Consider the following 18,679-nt stretch of genomic DNA (forward strand, 5'->3'; position numbering starts at 1 on the left):
CTATTTTATTTATCTAATCAATGATAAACAATGATTCAAATACTTAATCTAAAACAAGGAATGAAACCTAATTAATAAACTAATTAAAATTCTCAAAACTAGATCTAGAACTAAGGTTTAATGGCTACTCTAATGGCTACTTCCTAACCTAAGTAATTGATCCTCAAGAGCTAAGTCTTGTGTGTGGAAATGGAGGAGACCAGATCCACATTTTCATGCATGAGCTGAGGGTCCATGTTTTGGGCTAGAAAATCGATCCCAAAGCCCAATTTCTTCAGTCTACAGGGATCTTTTCAGCTGGCTTCGACTTCAACAGGTATTTCATCCACTTATGCTCCTCTGCTTGGGTTAAGGTTTGGACCATTGGAAAGTTCTTTCTGAGCCGGTCGTTTTGACATAAGATACGCCCAATTCCGAGGCCTGAGTCTAAAGATACGATCTTCGGAAGTTCTGCTGACTTTTATGTGCTGTTTCTGCCCGTCTTGGCCTTTAATCCCATAACTTCTTAGCAACCAACCTTTTGCTCCTTTATATCGCCAAAGTGATATATTTCTGCACATAATTGAGTTCTATGTCTGAAATACATAAAAGCACGTAATTAGCATTAACTCTTATTTATTACTCGCATAATTGGTTTAAAAGCATTATTATTAAGGGGTTAAAACTACACTTTTGGGCTCTTATCACAGCATCCATAGCCATACGTGCTAGTACTAAATTTCTTTGATTTGAATTTGACAAAGTGAAGACACTTATCGAGTCTCCATTTATAGAGTGGTAGAGTAATACAAGAAATAAGCCAAAAGGTCCAATTTCTAATTTTAATCATAGTCTAGGACAATTGGGTTTTGAAACCATTGATAAAAACAATTTTTTACTTATAACTACTAGAAAAACCAGATTTCATGTTTTAATTATTAATAAGGACAGACTCGACTTTTTTTTTTTTTTTTTTCTTTCCAATTTTACCCTTCTATGTTTGGTATGCACTGACGTCTGTGCATACTTTACATACCAAGTGGTATGTATGCACTGACACTTGTGCATACAATTTTCTTTAGATGTTTGGTATGCACCGGCGCCCTGCGTCTACATACCAAGATAGTATGCTGCGCCACTTGTGCATACCATTTTCTTTGTGATGTTTGGTATGCACTGACGTTTGTGCATACCTCGCATACCAAGAGGTAGTATGCACTAATACTTGTGCATAACATTTTCTTTCTGATGTTTGGTATGCACTGACGTCTGTGTATACCTAAGGTGACATAAGAAGGTGGTATGCACGGACACCTGTGCATACTAGGGTACTATTGTCTTTTTCGGACCAAAGTCAACTATTGTCCTTGAGAGTGTTTTTGAAATGCGGATGGGTTTTTTGGTTCATTATTTCAGAATTTTGTCCTTTTTAGTTTTGTCTGATAGAGTAATATTGTCATGCAGTAGTATTGCATGGCAGGCACAATTCTTACTAGTTCTCCGCACTACTTTTCTGCAGTTGAAGGCTATCATGCCTTTTTAATGAAAACCGTCTGGCTCTGGCTACCAAATCTCCCCAAATCACACTGCCTGTATGAACAAACAAATTTTGTACAACCAGCTTACGTGGAAAAGATTCCAAGGTCTGGGACCTATTATCAGTATGTACACAAAGAAAGGACTAATTTTTCACAAGAAGGATGTGAACTAGCTTACAAGGTGAGTTTCATATAGAAACAAGAACAAGATGAGAGATTCCCTAAGTTTGATCCATACATGAATGTAACCACTCTGGTACAAAACTCTGGCTTTTGTGTCCTCAGCCAAGCCACTGGTAAACAACATAAGTACTTAGCGTATGATGTTTATAAATTGGGAATTCATGTATTGGTCACACCATTAGTCTCGCATATTTTCTTTCCTAGACTAGCCACTCAAATATAATCTTTTATTTTGTGCGACTGCGTTCTGTTTTACATTTGATTATAATTGTTTCTGCGTGATTGCCACATTTTCCGACAAAGATTTCACACTTCTTTTAGTGTAAAATCATGGGTAGGCCACATTTGCTTGCTGTACCATACCCAGCACAAGGTCATGTCATGCCTCTTATGGAGCTAGCCCACAACTTGGTAGACCACGGTTTCAAGATCACATTTGTAAATACCGAATTCAGTCACAAAAGAATCATGGCTGCATTGTCTAACAATGGTTACGACGAGGATTTTATTCATTTGGTTTCCATTCCTGATGGAATGGAAGAGAGGGATGACCGAAATGACCTAGGGAAGCTATGTGATGCAATGGTGAATATTATGCAAGGACATCTGGTGAACCTGATTAAGAAGATCAATGGATCAAATAACGTTGATGATAAGATCACTTGCGTTATTGCTGATAAAAACCTGGGTTGGGTTTTGGAGGTTGCTCAGAGGATGTCCATTCGAAAAGCTGCTGTATGGCCAGCATCTGCGGGTTTTGCTGCTGTGGCTCTTCACATCCCTAAGTTGATTGAAGATGGAATTGTTGGTGAAGATGGTAAGTTTGATCAACTCATTTAAGCTCTTGCCACTCCCATTTATTTACTATATTCCTTTTCACAAGATCAACTGAAACTCTGAAAGTACTAGTTTTAGCTAGCTACATACATTCATTGTATTATATTCTGGAGACCGAATCAATCGTTTTCGTGTGGATAAACTATACTATATATATGTAAACTTTTTAACATAAGTTATCTGTTCTACAATTTTGCCTGAAAACAAGAATGTTTTTTTTTTGCGTTGTGATGCATGAGACAAGTCAACAAATTTATAATTCCAGTGAATGCATTGTTCTGAATAACTATTGCATGATGTTGAATATTGGATTTATTATTTGAATCTGATTAAGTTGCACCTACTTGCAGGGAGTCTTTTAAAAAACCAAATGATCCACCTATCTCCAACAATGCCGGCCATGAATACATCCCATCTTGTTTGGTTATGCATGGGCAATCGAGGATTACAGGAAACCATCTTCAAGGTGATGATCAGTAACACCCGTGCTGTAAAACTGGCTGACTATATTATTTGCAACTCATTTTATGAACTTGAACCTTCAGCTTTCACCCTAATTCCGAACTTTAAGCCCATTGGCCCATTGTTTGCCAGCAGTAGACTAGCTCACTTTTGGCCTGAGGATTCAACTTGTCTAAGTTGGCTTGATCAACAACAAGCAAAATCAGTCATTTATGTGGCCTTTGGTAGCTTTACAGTCTTGGATACGCGACAATTTGAAGAACTAGCACTTGGTCTAGAACTTTGTGGTCACGCTTTCCTATGGGTAGTCCGACCGGACTTCACTTGTGAGGGTACTGATGTGTACCCTGAGGGGTTTGAAGCAAGAGTGTGCTCTCGTGGAAGGATGGTTGGTTGGGCTCCTCAGAGGCAGGTGTTGGCTCACCCTTCTATAGCTTGTTTCTTATCACATTGTGGTTGGAACTCAATTATGGAAGGACTGAGTGTTGGAGTACCATTTTTGTGTTGGCCTTATTTTGCTGACCAGTTGCTTAACAAATCCTATATCTGTGATGTCTGGAAAAATGGCTTGGGTTTTGACTCGGATGAAAATGGGCTCATCTCCAGGGAGGAGATTAAAGCAAAGGTGGTTGGGCTGCTTGGAAACGAGGAGATCAAAGGAAATGCTTTGAACCTGAAAGAGATAGCCCTGAAGAATGTGAGTGATGGAGGGGCATCTTCGAGGAATTTTGAAGATTTTGTTCAATGGATTAAGTATGAAGGATAATAGGCAACATTTTGGTTTGAGACCTCAATGCATGTGTTGGGTCTGATAGACCTTGCCCATTTCTACTATCAAAGAATGTGTTTTGTATTTTTTTCTCTATCGATAATAGTTAAATTACTGCAATGCTGATTTGATCGTAAACCCAAATCTCTTACAGGATGAAACACCATTCAGATCAAGTAATGGATTTTTTTCCCCTTAAAGATGAAATTAATTTGTTCACATGAAAGTGTGACTGCGGTTTACAAATAAAGTGCAACATGTTAATTATATAGTCCATAGTTTGGCTTTTAGAATCTGTTGGTTTCCATGCAACGCACACTGGCTATAAAGAAGAGATGCCTGCACTTATTTCTTCCATACATTCTACAAAGGATATTTTGATTTTTTTAATACGGAAGAAAGAATTGAAAAAAAAAAAAAAACAAGTTTATCAGACTGTAAGCTCATACACATCTAACCAAAATCAGAAAAATCTCAAGTACTTTTGGTCCGGCACCTCCAAATTAAAGAGCCAAGGAGGTCGACCATCATAGATTACAGAAACATCTCTCTCTAGCATTGTCCCTCTTTTTGCTGCTGTATCTGCAGCAAAGTTCGATTCTCTAAGTATGTGAAACTAGGAGATATGTAAACTTCCTCTTACAGCGGGTCCACCTTGCGCTAGCCTTCCACGGGACTTGATCCTTTACAAAAGCCATGACTGCAGCTCTAGCATCTGATTCCACCCGTACTTCCAAGTTCCAACCACCCTTTACTGATTGCTAACTCTAATGCACAAACAATAGCTTCACACTCAGCAATGTGATTGGTTAAGTTGTCACCCCCAAGCCTTTACCCATAACCAACTTAATAGCACAATTTTTGTCTCAGAAGACTAATGATAAACATATGCATTATTACGACAAAACGTTCGGCAATTTCTTGTGTTCTGAGTGGACTTTTCGCTCTTGATGTGTTTGTCTTGATACTTTCGTGGAACAAATAGCTTTTGTAGTGCTTTGGTGTAAAATAATATAAATTTTCTCAAGTCTTTTTTTGTTCTACTTCCGGCCAGTTTTCTTTTGTTTGTGCTGTTGCCCTGTTTTTATTTTCAATACTGCGTATATGATCTGTGAAGATCATGAATTCACGACTGATTTAGTGCTGCACAAGAGTACACAGAATTAATGCAGTTAGTTTAGTGTTGCTTCAGTCAGAATCTGTAGCAGATTTAGAGTGTGATCATGGGGATCATTTTCTCGCACACTCATCCCCTTGTCATTCACTTCATATGTTTGATATATTTGCTTTTGATTTATGTATGATCTATCTAGGCTTTGTTCCCCAATTTATATGATGATCTGCACATGTAAATCGGTCAGGGTACATAGAAGGTGTGACTCATTTTATATGCAACTGCTGGATACTGACTCAGTTTTCTTCAGAATACCTAAACGCTCCTGTCACATTCGCAGGTTCTTCTCTGTGGCAAGTAGTGTTGTCACAAGAGTGTTGATCTTATTCCTCCAAAGGCCAAATAGACTTTTTACATGGATTATCCGTCCAGCCCAAATTTGAAATTGAATGATTTTATTCCATTTTCTGCGTTAATGTTATTACTGATATTTTAGGCTAATAGCGTAATAGGTGAGAAAACTTCTCTTCCTCAGATGCCATTAAACTAAACTGAAACAGGTTCCCAAATCTTGTCTGTTTGATCGTATTGTTACATTTGTCGTTGAGTGCTTCTCTATTTGTCACTAGATTTGTTTTCCATCTTGTCTTGAAGGTCTGGGACCTATTAGTATGTACACAAAGAAAATACTAATTTTTCACAGGAATGATGTGAATTAGCGTACAAGGTGAGTTTCTTGTAGAAACAAGAACAAGATGAGAGATTCCCTAAGTTTGATCCAAACATAATTGTAACCACTCTGGTACAAAACTCTGGCCTTTGTGTCCTCAGCCAAACCACTGGTAAACAACATAAGTACTTCGCATATGATGTTTATAAATTGGGAATTCATGTATACTACTGGTCACACAATTAGTCTCGCATATTTTCTTTCTTAGTCTAACCACTAAAATCTTTTGTTTTGTGCGATTACGTTCTTTTTGTCATTTGATTATAATTGTTTCCGCGTGATTGCCTCATTTTCCAATAAAGATTTCACACTTCTTTTTGTGTAAAATCATGGGTAGGCCACATTTGCTTGTTGTACCATTCCCAGCACAAGGTCATGTCATGCCTCTCATGGAGCTATCCCACAACTTGGTAGACCACGGTTTTAAGATCACATTCGTAAACACTGAATTCAGTCACAAAAGAATTATGTCTGCATTGTCAAACAATAGCTACAGTGAGGATTTTATTCACCTGGTTTCCCTTCCTGATGGAATGGAAGAGGGGGAAGACAGAAATGACCTAGGGAAGCTATTTGATACAATGGCGAATGTCATGCAAGGACATTTGGAGAACCTGATTAAGAAGATCAATGACTCAAATAAGATTACTTGTATTGTTGCTGATAAAAACATGGGTTGGGTTTTGGAGGTTGCTCAGAGGATGTCCATTCGAAAAGCTGCCGTATGGCCAGCATCTGTGGTGTTTGCTGCTGTGGCTCTTCACATCCCTAAGTTGATTGAAGATGGAATTATTGGTGAAGATGGTATGTTTGATTGACACATTTAAGCTCTTGCCGCACCCATTTATTTGGTATACTTCTTTTCATGAGATAAAATACTGAGAGTACTAGTTTTAGCTAGTTCTATTTTAATTCTAGAAATGGTATACTAAGGAAGAAATTAAATTTCGTTTTCGGTTATTGTTAAAGAAAACGAAAATATAGAAATTTTCGTGAAAAGTAAGAAAAAATATGGCGAATGCATAAAAAAAAACAAATATATATACGCTAACAATTATTATTTCAAATTTAAATGTCTATACACTAAAAATGACATAAATAAACAACTCATTTTCTCAAAATTAACAATCCTCTCAAATAGACATATATGATATATATCTCAATAATCAAATGTGACCCCATAAAAAAATACAAAATCAAAATCAAAAGGGAAAAGTAGCAAAAATGAATGGCAAGGTGAATACTAAATGCTAGATGTTTGTTTGAGAAAGATTATGTCTTTAATGTTTAGTAACTAGTAAATACTAAATGCTACCCTGCTTCCCAATAAAAAAAAAAAAAAAATATATATACTAAATGCTAAATGTTAAATTGACAAAAATAACTTAACCACTATTTAAATTATTTATTGCACTTGTTATCATTCAAAATTTTTTGTAAATTTCGTGAAAAGTTGTATATTAGTATACAAAATGAACGAAATCGAAAAAATGGTCGAAAATTTCATGAAATTATGTCAAAAACTTGCAAACAGAAAATGTAGGTTCGAAATGTTTCTATGCCCACCGAAAACAAAAAAGTTTCCGAAATTTTGCGAAAATTTCTGAAATTTTGTTCCTTTTACTAAAGAAATTAGTGGTTTCTTTTTGTAGACAAAATAATAGAATAGTTGCTGAGAATGCTGACCTTTATATGTAAATTTTCTATTTTAAAATTTACTCTACCTTCTACAGTTTGCCTTATAACAAGATTGATGCATGAGACACGAGACAATTCATCTAATTTGTAGCCGGTGTGGGTCTGCCTTAACCCTCTAAATATTTAAAATAAAAGTTACAAGAAAAATGAAAGAAAGACAAGTCATCTAATTGTAATTCAAATGAACGCAATGTCCTAAATAACAATTGCATAATGTCAAATGTTGGATTTCTTATTTGGAGCTGACTAAGTTGCACCTATTCACAGGAAGTCTTTTAAAGAACCAAATGATCCACCTATCTCCAACAACGCCGGCCATGAACACATCCCATCTTGTTTGGTTATGCATGGGCAATCAAGGGTTACAGGAAACCATCTTCAAGGCGATAGTCAGTAACAGCCGCGCTGTTAAACTGGCTGACTACATTATTTGCAACTCATTTTCTGAACTTGAACCTTCAGCTTTCACCTTAATTCCAAAGTTTAAGCCCATTGGCCCACTGTTTGCCAGCAGTAGACTGGCTCACTTTTGGCCTGAGGATTCCAATTGTCTTCGTTGGCTCGATCAACAAGAAGCAAAATCAGTCATTTATGTGGCCTTCGGTAGCTTTACAGTCTTGGATAACCGACAATTTGAAGAACTAGCACTTGGTCTTGAACTTTGCGGCCAACCTTTCCTATGGGTAGTCCGACCAGACTTCACTTGTGAGGGTACGGATGTGTACCCTGAGGGGTTCGAAGCAAGAGTGTGCTCTCGTGGAAGGATGGTTGGTTGGGCTCCTCAGAGGCAGGTGTTGGCTCACCCTTCTATAGCTTGTTTCTTATCACATTGTGGTTGGAACTCAACTATGGAAGGACTGAGTGTTGGAGTACCATTTTTGTGTTGGCCTTATTTTGCTGACCAGTTGCTTAACAAATCCTATATCTGTGATGTTTGGAAAAATGGCTTGGGTTTTGACTCGGATGAAAATGGGCTCATCTCGAGGGAGGAGATTAAAGCAAAGGTGGTTGGGCTGCTTGGAAACGAGGAGATCAAAGGAAATGCTTTGAACCTGAAAGAGATAGCCCTGAAGAATGTGAGTGATGGAGGGGCATCTTCGACGAATTTTGAAGATTTTGTTCAATGGATTAAGTATGAAGGATAACAGGCAACATTTTGTTTGAGACCTCAATGCATGTGTTGTCTGATAGACCTTACCCATTTCTACTATCAAAGGATGTGTTTTGTATTTTTTCTCTATCGATAATAGTTAAATTACTGCAATGCTGATTTGATCGTAAGCCCAAATCTCTTACAGTATGAAACACCATTCAGATCAAGTAATGGATTTTTTTTTCCTAGCCTTAAAGATGAAATTAATTTGTTCACATGAAAGTGTGACTGTGCGGTTTATAAATCAAGTGCAACATGGTAATTATATAGTCCATAGTTTGGCTTTTAGAATCAGTTGGGTTCCATGCAACGCACACTATAAAGAAGAGATGCCTGCACTTATTTCCTCCATACATTCTACAAATGATACTAGCACTTGGCCTTGAACTTTCAGATAAACCTTTCCTATGGGTCGTCCGACCAGACCTCAATAACAACGGTACTCATATTCACCCCGACGGGTTTGAAGCAAGTGTGGGCTCTCGAGGACGGATGGTTGGATGGGCTCCACAAAGGGAGGTGTTGGTCCACCCTGCTATTGCTTGTTTCATAACACACTGTGGTTGGAAGCTGGAACTCAACTATGGAGGGTCGTCATGGAGTTCTTTTCCTATGTTGGCCTTATTTTGCAGATCAAATTCTGAATAAAAATTACATTTGCGGGTTTTAACACAGGAAAATGGGATCATTTCAAGAGAAGAGATCAAAAGAAAGGTGGTTGGACTGCTTGGAGACGAGGGATTAAAGCAAGCGCACTGAATTGGAAAGAAATAGCAATGGACAACGTCAAAAGTGGAGGAGCATCGTCAAAAAACTTTGAAGATTTTGTTAAAGCTATTACATTTAAGGAATTCGGCACTTACTAAAAAATTTCTCCAATTTTCTGCTAGTTTGAAAGAAATAAAAGATACATAATTTAGCTTGAGCAGTGACCCTGTTGCATTTTCATTCGAAAAGTGCACTTTGACATAAGTTGATTAGGAGGTTCTAGTGTTCTATACGTACACAGTACACTGGAAAGCCAGTACGTATAAATTCCTAAACACGGAGATACAAGTGCTCCACCAGACGTCCAGTCATTTTAAACCGTGCAAGAAGACTCGGCTAAACTCGTTTGATTACAATTAGCTAATCAATCACCCTATATACAAAAACTGCTTCTCTATAGTAATTAGTCTAATCTCCTTCAAAATAGTTAAGTTTTAATCTAATGACCCGTCACCCGTGGTCCCGTGGATTATCTCCTCATCATCGCCATTGATGGCCATGTAAAGTAAGCGTGACTGCACGAGTCCATTTCTGAAACCAGTATTGAAATACTGCAACCATTCCCATTTCCCAAGTGAAGAGAATTTGAAGTTACCATATTCATCCCAGGTAGAATCAGTTGGGGAGGCCTGAGAGGCAGTGGTTTACCCCTGTGGCGGAAGTCAGCGGTTTACCCCTGTGGCGGATGGTCAGCGATGATTAAGTGAATTTAACCAATACAAAGGTATATGATAGCACCGGTAAAGGGTCGGAGAAGGACAATCACTCATTCTTAAGACCAAAGAGTCGGACGGAAAAGGGGGTGGATGGGTATCCCACATACATCTGAATGAATTCTTTACGGTTAAAGAATCTCTTTCTAGTTGCTCAAACAATTAGGAGATTTTCTAGAAGAAATACGGGGTTCTTTAGAATGGGATTCCAACTTCGGCACCTTCGAGATTTTGAGAAGAATTGCTTTTGGAGAGCATTTTTATTTATTGATAGGAATTCACTTGTTGAGATGCTATCAATCGACTGAAACCCCATTCATACTAGAACCACGATGATTGAATAAAGCCCCCAAGCTAAGCTCTACAGTCATTGATAAACAATTTGTTGGACAATACTCAACGCAGATTACCGCAAAATATACATATTCCAAACCGACACTTGTAAACATGCTTTAGGTGGTTTGTCAAACGAGTGGCCGAGCATTAATTGGTGGTGGTTTTTCACAACAATACACATTCGATGAAGAACATGTTGTAAAGGAGCATTTTAGTTTTCTCCTGATTACAGTAGAGGAGGACGAGATGGGTTTGGACTTTGGATGGGACCGAGGTCGCCAGGAGCCATCCGCCTCACGTATCTTCTCTCGTTTTTCCTTTTCTTGGGGAGAGAAGAATCAGTCCGGCGTAGTTCCAAGAGGGTGGTATTTATAGGATTAAGGAGTGGAGATCCTTGGACACGTGTACCCTTTTGTACAAATGTAGAGTAGAGATCGTGAATGAGTCTGGAGTGGTTTTGGTGTAAGTCATGCTCTGATTGGGAGTTGGCGCGGTAGTCCCTATTTCCCGGTGGTGGGAAATACAAATAAGATTTTGGCAATGATTACATCTGGTGGGGCGCTTACGTCTCGGCAAAGTGTTAAATCTTGAGGTATCTTTGTTAAGTACCACCTACTTGTAAGGAGTCGCTCGCAGATCGGTCTTGGAGGTCGATGCGTTGAGGTCGCTTGTGCTTCGCCTGCAATGTTCCTTAGTGGGGATATTGCTCCCCTACACACCTACTTCTAAGGAGTCGCTCGCAGATCGGTCTTGGAGGTCGATCGTTGAGGTCGCCATTAGCTTCGTCTGCAATGTTCCTTAGTGGGGATATTGCTCCCCTACACAGCCCCCTCTCAGTAGAATGGCTGGGTTCATGCAGGCGATCTGCTGAGAGAAGACTCAACACTTGGGTGAAGCATGAGCGAGCTATGGAGATCGTTCTGTTTGGGATGCCGCTGAGTTGGAAACCGGGAAAAGAAAATTTTCAGCGTGTTCTTGTGCGTGACGAATCATAGCGGTTGGAAATGGAATCGTGTCGCCCAGCGGTATTCGGAAGTCGAAAAGACGGTTCCTTGGACACGTGTGGGGCTATATCATAGGCGTAATCATAACTTCTTAGGAACCGAACAGCGGTTGTGCAAAATCAAAATTGAGGGCAACCAAAAGGCATTTCCAGCTTCTTCTTCCATAAAAAAACATAGCGAGGGCTTTGCGGTGAGTCTTACGCTCTTTGTTTGCTTTTCATTTTAAACTTTGCTTTCTTCGTTCGATAAGGGTTTATTAAGTTGGTAGGTCGGTGTTAGGTTATAGGGTTTAGGATTTGGTGATTCGAGAATAAGGTGATATTACAATGTCGGATTCACGACACACGTTCGTTCGAAGAGGTGCGGGAGGTTTCAATCGAGTTTGTGTTTTCGAGCTTGCTTGCGGATTCGTCTTTTGTTTGGAGGATCTGTTTCCTTGGCGCAGTTCTATACTTTGTTTATTTTGTATGAGACGCCCGATCGGATTTTCCTGGGTAATCCCAGCCAGATCGGTGGGCATATCTATTGCAATGCTTGAACCGAATATTGTTATTGGTTGTGTTTAGCATGCATGTTATGTGTTCGTGTATGATGCATGTAACTGCGATAGGCTGAGTGTTTTGCTCGTGGAAGCGTTCTCGTTTTAGTCGATCCTAGAAATATAGGTCCTCGACGTTACAAAGAATTGGAGAGGCTAAGTAGCACGTGAGCTCCCGAGTGGTCGTCGCTTTCGGCCGAAGGCGTTCTCGCTTTAGTCGATCCTAGAAATATAGGTCCTCGGCGTTACAAGAATTGGAGAGGCTAAGTAGCACGTGAGCTCTGAGAGTGCTTTCCGAGGCGTTCGCTTTAGTCGATCCTAGAAATATAGGTCCTCGACGTTACAAAAGAATTGGAGAGGCTAAGTAGCCCAATGAGCTCCTCGGTAGCGCCCCACCGGTAGGCGTTCTCGCTTTAGTCGATCCTAGAAATATAGGTCCTCGACGTTACAAGAATTGGAGAGGCTAAGTAGCCAGTGAGCTCCTGAGAGCTGTTTCATGAGGAGAGGCGTTCTCGTGTAGTCGATCCTAGAAATGTAGGTCCTCGACGTAACAAGAATTGGAGGCTATGTAGCCATTGAGCTCCAGAGAGCTGTGTGCTCGCGGAGAGCGTTCTCGTGTAGTCGATCCTAGAAATGTAGGTCCCTCGGCGTAACAAGAATTGGAGAGGCTATGTAGCCATTGAGCTCGTAGAGTTGTGGTGCTCGGCCGAGAGCCGTTCTCGTTGGCGAGAGTATGCTGCTGGCTGAGGGCGGCGAGCCAAGTAAAACGTGTTGAGCGTCTATGCTTTGTAAACTGGTTGACTTGTCAATACAAATAAAGATAGTAACTTGTATTAAATAACACAGGAAACTTATTTAACATTAATGTGAACCAAAACATGTACAACATGGATGGCTCTATTGGTAAATTTTTTTCTGTAGATAAGTATTCCAAGGTCGAGGCAACATCTTCCCCTCTTGGGTTCTTATCCAAGATGCTCCATTGCCGATTTTAATAGCGTTCCACGATGTAGGGGCCTTCCCATGTGGGTGCTAACTTGGAATCGTCCCCGTCTTTTTTGAGCACTAGGTCTCCGGTTGAAAAGACCTAGGATGAACTCGCTTATTGTAGGAGTTCTTCGAGTTTCTTTGGTAAGATCGACTCGGACGGCAGCTAAGTCTCGCTTTTCTTCCAACAGTCGACGCCGTCGCGGATAAACACGGAGTCGTTATGCCCCCGACTCAACAAGTTCGATCGAAGTTGTAGTGACGGTCATTTCGGTGGGAATTACGGCTTACGTGCCATAACATAAGGAGAATGGCGACTTCGCCCGTCTTCGAGCGAAATTGTGGTGCGGTGAGCCCATAGAATGTTTTCCAACCGGTTTGGCCATTGGCTCTTATTCTTTTCAATCTTTTTCTTCAAATTTTCCAAGATTGCTTTGTTCTTGCGGGTTACGCTTGGCGTTACTCGGCGTCTTCAGCGGAGTAGAGAACGCATGAATGATCTTCCACTTGGCTAGGAACTCTTTAACTGTTCGGCTTTTGAATTGAGGCCCATTGTCCATTACTAATGTATGTGGTAAACCAAATCTGGTGATAATGTGAGTCCAGATGAAGTTTCGGACATGGGACTCTTTGACGCAGTCGCGAGAAGAATGGCCTCGACCCACTTGGTGAAGTAGTCGGTTGCAGCTAGGACAAAGCGGAAGCCAGTACTCTTCTGTGGAATGAATGGTCCCATGATGTCCATGCCCCACATGTGAAATGGCCACGGGCTCGCTATCTTGATTCGGGCCGAAAGCAGTTGGATGATATTGTGGGCGAACGTTTGGCATTTGAGACATTTGAGGGGCGATGCTTTAGCATCGATCCGCATCCGGGGCCGAAATATCCTTGAGAGATGGCCTTGTGAGCTAATGAGCGGCCACGGCGCGATTTCCACATTCGCCGTGGATTTCGCAAAATCAATTGACCCCTGCTCGGTAATGCATCGTAAGTGTGGGCCACCGCCAGATTTCTGAATAGCTTGTTTTGGACTAAACAATAACGCCGAGCTTGATAAAGAGACTGCTCGGCCTTGGTGCGCTCCTCGGGGCGTGCGTCTTGGATATAATCGATGATGGTCGCATCCATGTTTGGCTCAACCGATCCGGCGGAGAGAGGAAATAGGTCGCTTATCATCAAGGTGTGGTCGACTTGGTATGCGAGGTCGGTCGGCGACTTCTATGAGAACTTGTCGGGGACGCAGCTTTCGGTCCGGTAGCCAAATAAGCTAAACCGGTTCTGGCGTGGCGGTTCTCCTCCAAGAAATGATGTATGTGTACCGCTTAAAAGAAGGCAATAACCGATGAACGACACGAAGATACTTGGAAAGGTTACCTTCGTGGGTAGTGTACTCTTTTGCAACTGGCGCGAATCCACCGGTTCGCGAGTCACTAAAGACTTGGAGCTCTTCGACACAATCGGTGCGGCATCCATCCTTAGTCCCCTAATTAAGCCAGTTACTCGGCTTCATTGTTGGAAGTTGCAAAATCAATGCGGGATGACTTTTCAATCATATTTCCGTCGGAAACTAAGACGACTCGATGCCGCTTCCACCGAGATTACTCGAACCATCCACAAAGAGAGACCAAGGCGATTTGACTCCCGTTTTGTGTGCGGGAGCTTTCGGTTTCTTGTTCCCGGTTAGGGTCCTCGACCGAAATCTGCTAGGAAATCGGCGACGACGACCTTTCGAAAGTCGCGGGGACGAACTCTATGTGGTGTTCTCCGAGTTCTTCGGCCCAAACTGCCATTCGAGTAGTCTTGTTTTCTTTGTGAAGGACTTTCTTCAATGGAAGGTCGGTAAGAACTTTGATTTGATGTGCTTGAAAGTACGGCCTGAACTTCCGTGCGGAATACAACAAAGCAAGGACGGCTCGTTCCAGGAAGGAGTAATTCTTTTCGGCTGGCGTGAGTGTCTTACTCGTGAAGTAGATCGGCTTCTCTGAATTGTTCTCCTCTTTAAAGAGAACTGAGCTGATGGCGAAATCGGAAACGGCCAGATAAAGCCCCAGTGTCTCTCCATATACTGGTTTGGCTAAGACGGGAGGCGTGGTGAGATACTCTTTGAGAGTAGCGAATGCATGATGACATTGATCGCTCCATGAGAACGGCTCGCCTTTTTTGAGGAGCTGCAGGAACGGTCTACACTTATCTGAGGCCCTTGATATGAACCGGTTGAGCGCCGCGACCATTCCCGACAATTTCTGTATCTGTTTCTTTGTGCGTGGATTGGGCATATCTAAGAACGCTCGGATCTGGTCAGGATTTGCCTCGATCCCGCGCTGCGACACCTGATACCCTAAAAACTTGCCGGAGGACGCCCCAAAGAGGCATTTTTCTGGGTTTAACTTCATGCCCGTACGGCGTAGTCTGGAGAACGCTTGTTCTAGGTGGGTGAGGTGATCACCGCTTTTTGCTTTTGACCACCATGTCGCCAATGTAGACCTCCATGGTGTCGCCTAACATGTCTTGGAACATATCCGTGACCCGGGCGTTGGTATGTCGCTCCCAAGCGTTCTTCGACCGAACGGCGGAGGCGTTGTAACAATAGATCCCTTGTCCGTAATGAACGAAGTCTTCTCTTGATCTTCCTTCGGCGAGTGGGATTTGGTTGTACCCACTGTACGCATCCATAAAGGAGAGGAGTTCATGACCACAGGTTTGGTCGACCAGTTGGTCAATGCGAGGCAAGGGAAAGCTATCTTTAGGCGTGGCCTGATTGACATTTGTGAAATCGACGCATAAGCGAACTGTGCCATTCTTTTTGGGGACGGCGACAATATTGGCAATCCACTCGGGGTAGTCTACCTTTCTGATGAAACCGACTTGCTTGAGTTTTTCGACCTCGTCATTGATGGCTTTTTGAAAGCGCAGTGATAGTCGACGAGGTCGTTGTCGGACTGGTATAGCATTGGGGTTCACGTTTAATTTGTGGCAAGCGAGGTTAGGATCGATTCCGGGCACATCGATATATGACCAAGCAAAAACATCTTTATTCATTGATAAGAAATTTACAAGTTGGGATCTGAGTGTGGGGTCGAGGTTAGCCCCTACATATACAAACTTCGGGTCGTCTTCTGTGCCAAGATTCACTTTTTCTTTTTCTGCCACTGGGGGTTTTACAACTGGTGGCGAAGCACTACTTGGCGACTCACTTCCGCAGAAGGGCTGAAATCGCTGGTGGACGACCGACCGGTCAGTCGATGGTGGAGCGACTGTGTTAAACGCGCGCCGGGGTAGCCACTTAACCGGGAGTGGGACCTGGCTGCAAACACATTGATGGTGCGGCTGCTATTGGGCAATCGCGGGCGGCCCCGACATGGGCTGAAACGATCTCTGAAACTTTAATTGACGAAGCCACTGTCGTTGGGTCAAAGCTAGAGGTCTTCGCCGGTGCATTGAGGACTCGGGGAGCGAGTGCGGGTATCGGCATTGGAGAGAACTTCTGCTTGTAAGAGCCCCCAGCGTTCTGCTTGGCAGTTCGGGGTTGGACTTCTGCGACTAAGTCACGTGCCATTGTGTAGCTGGAGGATCCTGTATGGTGGGAAGCAATTCACGAGCGGTCGCATCTGTTGATTGGATCTGGTTACAATGGTACGCTTCAAGTTGATTGCTTCTAAGCTCCATCATGCCTCGAGGTCCTGGGAAACGGAGAACTTGATGTAAAGTGGACGGTACGGCCTGCATCTGATGAATCCAGCGACGTCCGAGGATGGCATTGTATGGCGACTTGCTGTCGAGAACGCAGAACCGAGTATTACAGGTAATCTTATCCTCTCGAGATCCCACCGATACTGGTAAGATAATGTCACCAATGGGGTCGGCTCTGGAGCCATTGAACCCGTAAAGGGGCGATTAGGTCGACGAGAATGGACTTGGGGAGGTTCATCTCTTGCATGGTGTGGTAAAATAAGATGTCACGAACCGCCGAATCTATCGGACGCCAGCTTGATCCGGTCGCTGATTTTGACATGAACGACCAAAGGCGTCATTATGAGGAAGCGCGACTTTGCTTAAGTCGGCCTCGTGAAAGTGATATCGCCTGGCCAAGGACTGAACCACGCGGGCGTGAGTCGCCTGTGAAGTAAAATGATAGACTTCACGAAGAGCCAACCCGACGTCGTTTTCGGGAAGAGGTCACGGAATCGTCCGGAAAGGTAATCACATGAATAGTCACGAGCATTGTCACGATCGGACGAGTGTTGCCTTCTCGTGGCGAACGATCACGGAGAGCGCCCTCTACCGTGAGGACGAGCCTGCACCCCTTGGCGGTGACGGTGAGGTGGAGACCGACTCACGCATTAATTTCGAGCCATCAACTTGTGACGCAGTCGCCATCGGGAATGCTAGTGTAATGTTTGATATAACCAGGCTTCCACCGTGTCTTGGAGATAGTGCTTGAGCCCCCAAAGATGCATCGGTTTCATGGCACTTTGCTTTATGAAATGCACAAAAAAGCTTGCCAGTCGATCCGCTGGCTGCCCGATGTTTGGCGAAAAAAGGGCGCTTTTTAATCTTATCGGTTATGTGGGGAACGATGTCGACACGATGAATTCTCTGTTGTTATCGATCGCGTGCACGAAGCTCTTTGGGGCATCGCGACTGGCGCGCTTCTTGCCCCGGGGGGAACGATCTGAGACTTCAGCGACCTCGTGGTTCTCTTGTAAACCATGGAGTTTTAAAGTTTCCTGCAGCTTGATGTACTTGTCCACGCGAGCGTAGAGCTCGAGACGGTGTCTCCGGCGTTCCTTCATCAACGACCTAAGCGAGGTCGGTGTTTCGCACTCGGCAAGCATTGGAAAAGGCCAGTGTGGCGAAAGATTCTTTCAAGCCACTTTCCATGCACAGCAGTTCGGCCTTGAACCGTCCTAGGAATTCACGAATAGTCTCGTCCTCCTTGAATGATAATTGAAACAGAGAATCAAGATCTGCCTTCTTCCGCCTGTTGTGGACGTACTGGCTGGCGAACAAATCAGTAAGCTGTTCGAAGGTGTTTATAGAATCAGACTCCAGTGAAAAGAACCAATCGAGGCGCATCTTTGAAGGTTTGGCCGGAAATAATCTGCAGATGGAGATAATCAAACTCGGGTGAGCTGTAAAGTGCCAAACTCTGAATATAGCGAGCCACATGCTGACCAGGGCATGTGCTGCCGTCGTACATGGGAAAGCGTGGCTAGATAAAGTCGTGTGGAGAAGATTTACTGAGGACCTCTGCGGTGAACGGAGATGATCGCGATACGCCTTAAGCATCTTGCATCTTGTGCAATCGTGTCGAATCCTTCTTCGCGGTCCGGCCAATCCTTTGGGATAACTTCATTAAAATCAGCGATTAACGCCATTGATCGCCGTGTTCGGCTCCGCCCGACTTGTTGTTGCGATAACTATCCACCGAAAGCACGTAAAGTAGCATTTTCCTCCCCGAGCAAGGAAATGCTCTCATTCGCTTATTCCTAACCGGTGGGCAAGGTTCAACTTGATCTTCTATGCTAACCATGCTTCGTGGGTGGAGAGTTAGAGATGGATGAACCCGATCTAAAGTGGCTCTCCAAAGAATCGAAACCACAGGCGAGCCAATGTAAAGGAGCGTTTTAGTTTTCTCCCGACATGGGGAGGAGGGCACGAGATGGGTTTGGACTTTGGACCGGGTCGTCGTTGTGGCGAACTGCCCTACGATCTTCTCGTTTTTTCCTTTTCTTGGGGAGAAGAATCGGGTCCCATCGTAGTTCCGTGGAGGTGGTATTTATAGGATTCGGGGTGGAGATCCTTCGGTCACGTGTACCCTTTTGTACAAATGTAGAGTAGAGATCGTGAATGAGTCTTTGGAGTGGTTT

At 42.9% G+C, this 18,679-nt stretch overlaps 2 protein-coding genes across 2 annotated transcripts; both read left to right on the forward strand.

Moving 5' to 3' along the window:
* Nucleotides 1–1,576: 1,576 nt before the first annotated feature.
* Nucleotides 1,577–3,906, forward strand: LOC147522076 (UDP-glycosyltransferase 83A1-like). The gene is made up of 2 exons (XM_086590874.1): nucleotides 1,577–2,517; nucleotides 2,888–3,906. The coding sequence occupies exons 1-2, from the start codon at nucleotides 2,031–2,033 to the stop codon at nucleotides 3,763–3,765; spliced, it is 1,365 nt and encodes a 454-aa protein (XP_086447000.1). The 5' UTR covers nucleotides 1,577–2,030; the 3' UTR covers nucleotides 3,766–3,906.
* Nucleotides 3,907–5,778: 1,872 nt separating this feature from the next.
* Nucleotides 5,779–8,735, forward strand: LOC147522077 (UDP-glycosyltransferase 83A1-like). Its single transcript, XM_086590883.1, has 2 exons — nucleotides 5,779–6,416; nucleotides 7,578–8,735. The coding sequence occupies exons 1-2, from the start codon at nucleotides 5,942–5,944 to the stop codon at nucleotides 8,453–8,455; spliced, it is 1,353 nt and encodes a 450-aa protein (XP_086447009.1). The 5' UTR covers nucleotides 5,779–5,941; the 3' UTR covers nucleotides 8,456–8,735.
* The last annotated feature ends 9,944 nt before the right edge of the window (nucleotides 8,736–18,679 follow it).

This window comes from Coptis chinensis, chromosome 1, assembly GCF_015680905.1.
Source record: "Coptis chinensis isolate HL-2020 chromosome 1, ASM1568090v1, whole genome shotgun sequence".
Classification (NCBI taxonomy): Eukaryota; Viridiplantae; Streptophyta; class Magnoliopsida; order Ranunculales; family Ranunculaceae; genus Coptis; species Coptis chinensis.

Coding starts and splice junctions, on each gene's coding strand:
- LOC147522076 (XM_086590874.1), top strand. CDS start 2,031: ATGGGTAGGCCACATTTGCTTGCTGTACCATACCCAGCACAAGGTCAT. Junction 2,518..2,887: donor TGGAATTGTTGGTGAAGATG/GTAAGTTTGATC, acceptor ACCTACTTGCAG/GGAGTCTTTTAAAAAACCAA.
- LOC147522077 (XM_086590883.1), top strand. CDS start 5,942: ATGGGTAGGCCACATTTGCTTGTTGTACCATTCCCAGCACAAGGTCAT. Junction 6,417..7,577: donor TGGAATTATTGGTGAAGATG/GTATGTTTGATT, acceptor ACCTATTCACAG/GAAGTCTTTTAAAGAACCAA.